Genomic DNA, 1,815 nt, shown 5'->3' on the forward strand with positions numbered 1-1,815 from the left:
TGCCGAATTTGGAAAGACTTGTAATTTTGGCAGGGATTAAATATGCAGATAAATGCACACTGCTATAGCAAATGTCAGGAGCACTAAAACAATTCCTTGAAAAGCACTACTTTTCCAGTAGCATTTTTGACATAGTGGGAGAAATCAGCAAAGCAACAGAGATTGAAGGACACAACGTATACAGGCTGTCAAAGCCATCTACATACAGGTTGTAATCAGTAGTATCAAAGAAGAACTGTAAGTAAGTGAAACAAGGACAAAAATGCATTGGATACTTTTGAGAAACAAAGCGAATTTGGTATTTTCAATAACCCCACAAAAGGTCTAGTCAATTGATGTTTCAAGCGTTATCCCAAGCACCACTACGCCACAGACTGTTCTAAACAGTATAATATTCAGACATTAAACAGAAGATGGAGAAAGATGATGCAGATTCAGAACAAAGAAAGGGGCATTGTATTGATCACAAGATCTTTCAGCCTAATGATGAATTTGTTGGTTACAGAATCTTTCAATTGTGCAGTATTAAACAGTGGACGTAGGTATTAGATGTGTACAGTAGACCAGCTAATGTACCACTTAGATTGTCTGAGTAATAAGAATCAGAAAAAATTCAAAAGTTTCAGCAGCTTCAGATTTGGGGATGATGACACATTAAAATCTTTAAAAAGAGTAGTCATTTTTTGTAAGATGCCCAGAATCAATCATTTTATTAGCACATTAGCACATTATTCATTAACAGGACATCCTACCCTAAACTTTGGCTGTCTCCAGATGTCTGCTTTTTAAAAAAATAAAAAGCAGAGTATGTGAGAGGGATATGAGTCACCAGAACAAATCCAATGTAGCATGGTTTATTATGGAACTGAAGGGTGGCCATCCTTATAGTTCCTCCATAAGAGATTTTGTTAAATGGTAAGATTTTAGTTGCTCTTAAGAAGGAGTGACAGCACAAAAATAATGTTATCTACGTTTCATATTTCAATTTATTTTTTAAGAGGATTATTTCTTCATCAAGAAACATTTGTTGCTAGCCATAATTTTTTTGGACTGTTACTGTTTCATCTTGGTCCGACAGATTCTGCAGAGCCTTGACTACAGTTTCATTGATATAGAACTCCTTAAAGTCTGATTTTAAAGCCTTTTGTCCCCTCCATTTCCTTGCATCATTCACTATGTAGGTGTGGTATGGGTCTTCCGTGTGCTCTTGCCTTCTGGATCGCACAGTGCTGGCCAGCATTGTTATGATAATAAAGGTGAAGATACCAAACATCACCAGTATGTACAAATAAGCAAATTTGAATTCTTCTTCCTGGAGTGTTTTTTTCAAAGCCGCTGCCTGCTTTTGTTGAGCCGTATAATCTTTGTAAAACTCTATGAAAAACTTTTCAAATATGAGGGTTATATTCGACGGTTCTGAGCTATTAGTGTTAACAGCTTCCATTGCACGAGTCCTATTGAAAAAGAAATTGACAAGGAATTCTGATTAGTATTTCAACCCCTTTGCCTCATTTTTTTGCTTTATTCACAGAAACATGGAAAATTCACATGGAAAATATATAGCACATAAGGACACCATTCATTTCCACTCATTTTCCCTCCTCGCCTCACATACATTTTCTGTAATAAGGACAATGGAGACACTAATCGAGCTTGCTTTGTGACAACAGTGACTCTGCAGTGACCTGACCTGTTTTATACAACTGCAGAGGTGGCATGTCTGTTTTTTTCTGTACTGTGGAAAGTGTCACCCAAGTATCAACACGTACTTATTACACATAATGAGCAGAAAACTAAAAAGGCCCAACTCTGTAA

At 36.6% G+C, this 1,815-nt stretch overlaps 1 protein-coding gene across 5 annotated transcripts in view; it reads right to left on the reverse strand.

Moving 5' to 3' along the window:
- Positions 1-968: 968 nt before the first annotated feature.
- The window catches only part of LOC109924399 (potassium voltage-gated channel subfamily E member 2), a 5,140-nt gene continuing 4,293 nt past the window's right edge, over positions 969-1,815 (reverse strand). For 3 of the 5 annotated variants that reach the window (XR_007263158.1, XR_007263156.1, XR_007263157.1), the window contains one exon: positions 1,339-1,454. Coding sequence is in view for 2 of the 5 variants with exons in the window: in XM_048602564.1 (XP_048458521.1) it covers positions 1,031-1,454 (424 nt within the window). In the remaining 3 variants the exon portion in view is untranslated. Of the gene's footprint in view, positions 1,455-1,815 lie in introns of all 5 variants that reach the window. The other 2 variants (XM_048602564.1, XM_048602565.1) reach the window with 1 other exon arrangement.

Source organism: Rhincodon typus, chromosome 11 (genome assembly GCF_021869965.1).
Source record: "Rhincodon typus isolate 14 chromosome 11, sRhiTyp1.1, whole genome shotgun sequence".
NCBI lineage: Eukaryota > Metazoa > Chordata > Chondrichthyes > Orectolobiformes > Rhincodontidae > Rhincodon > Rhincodon typus.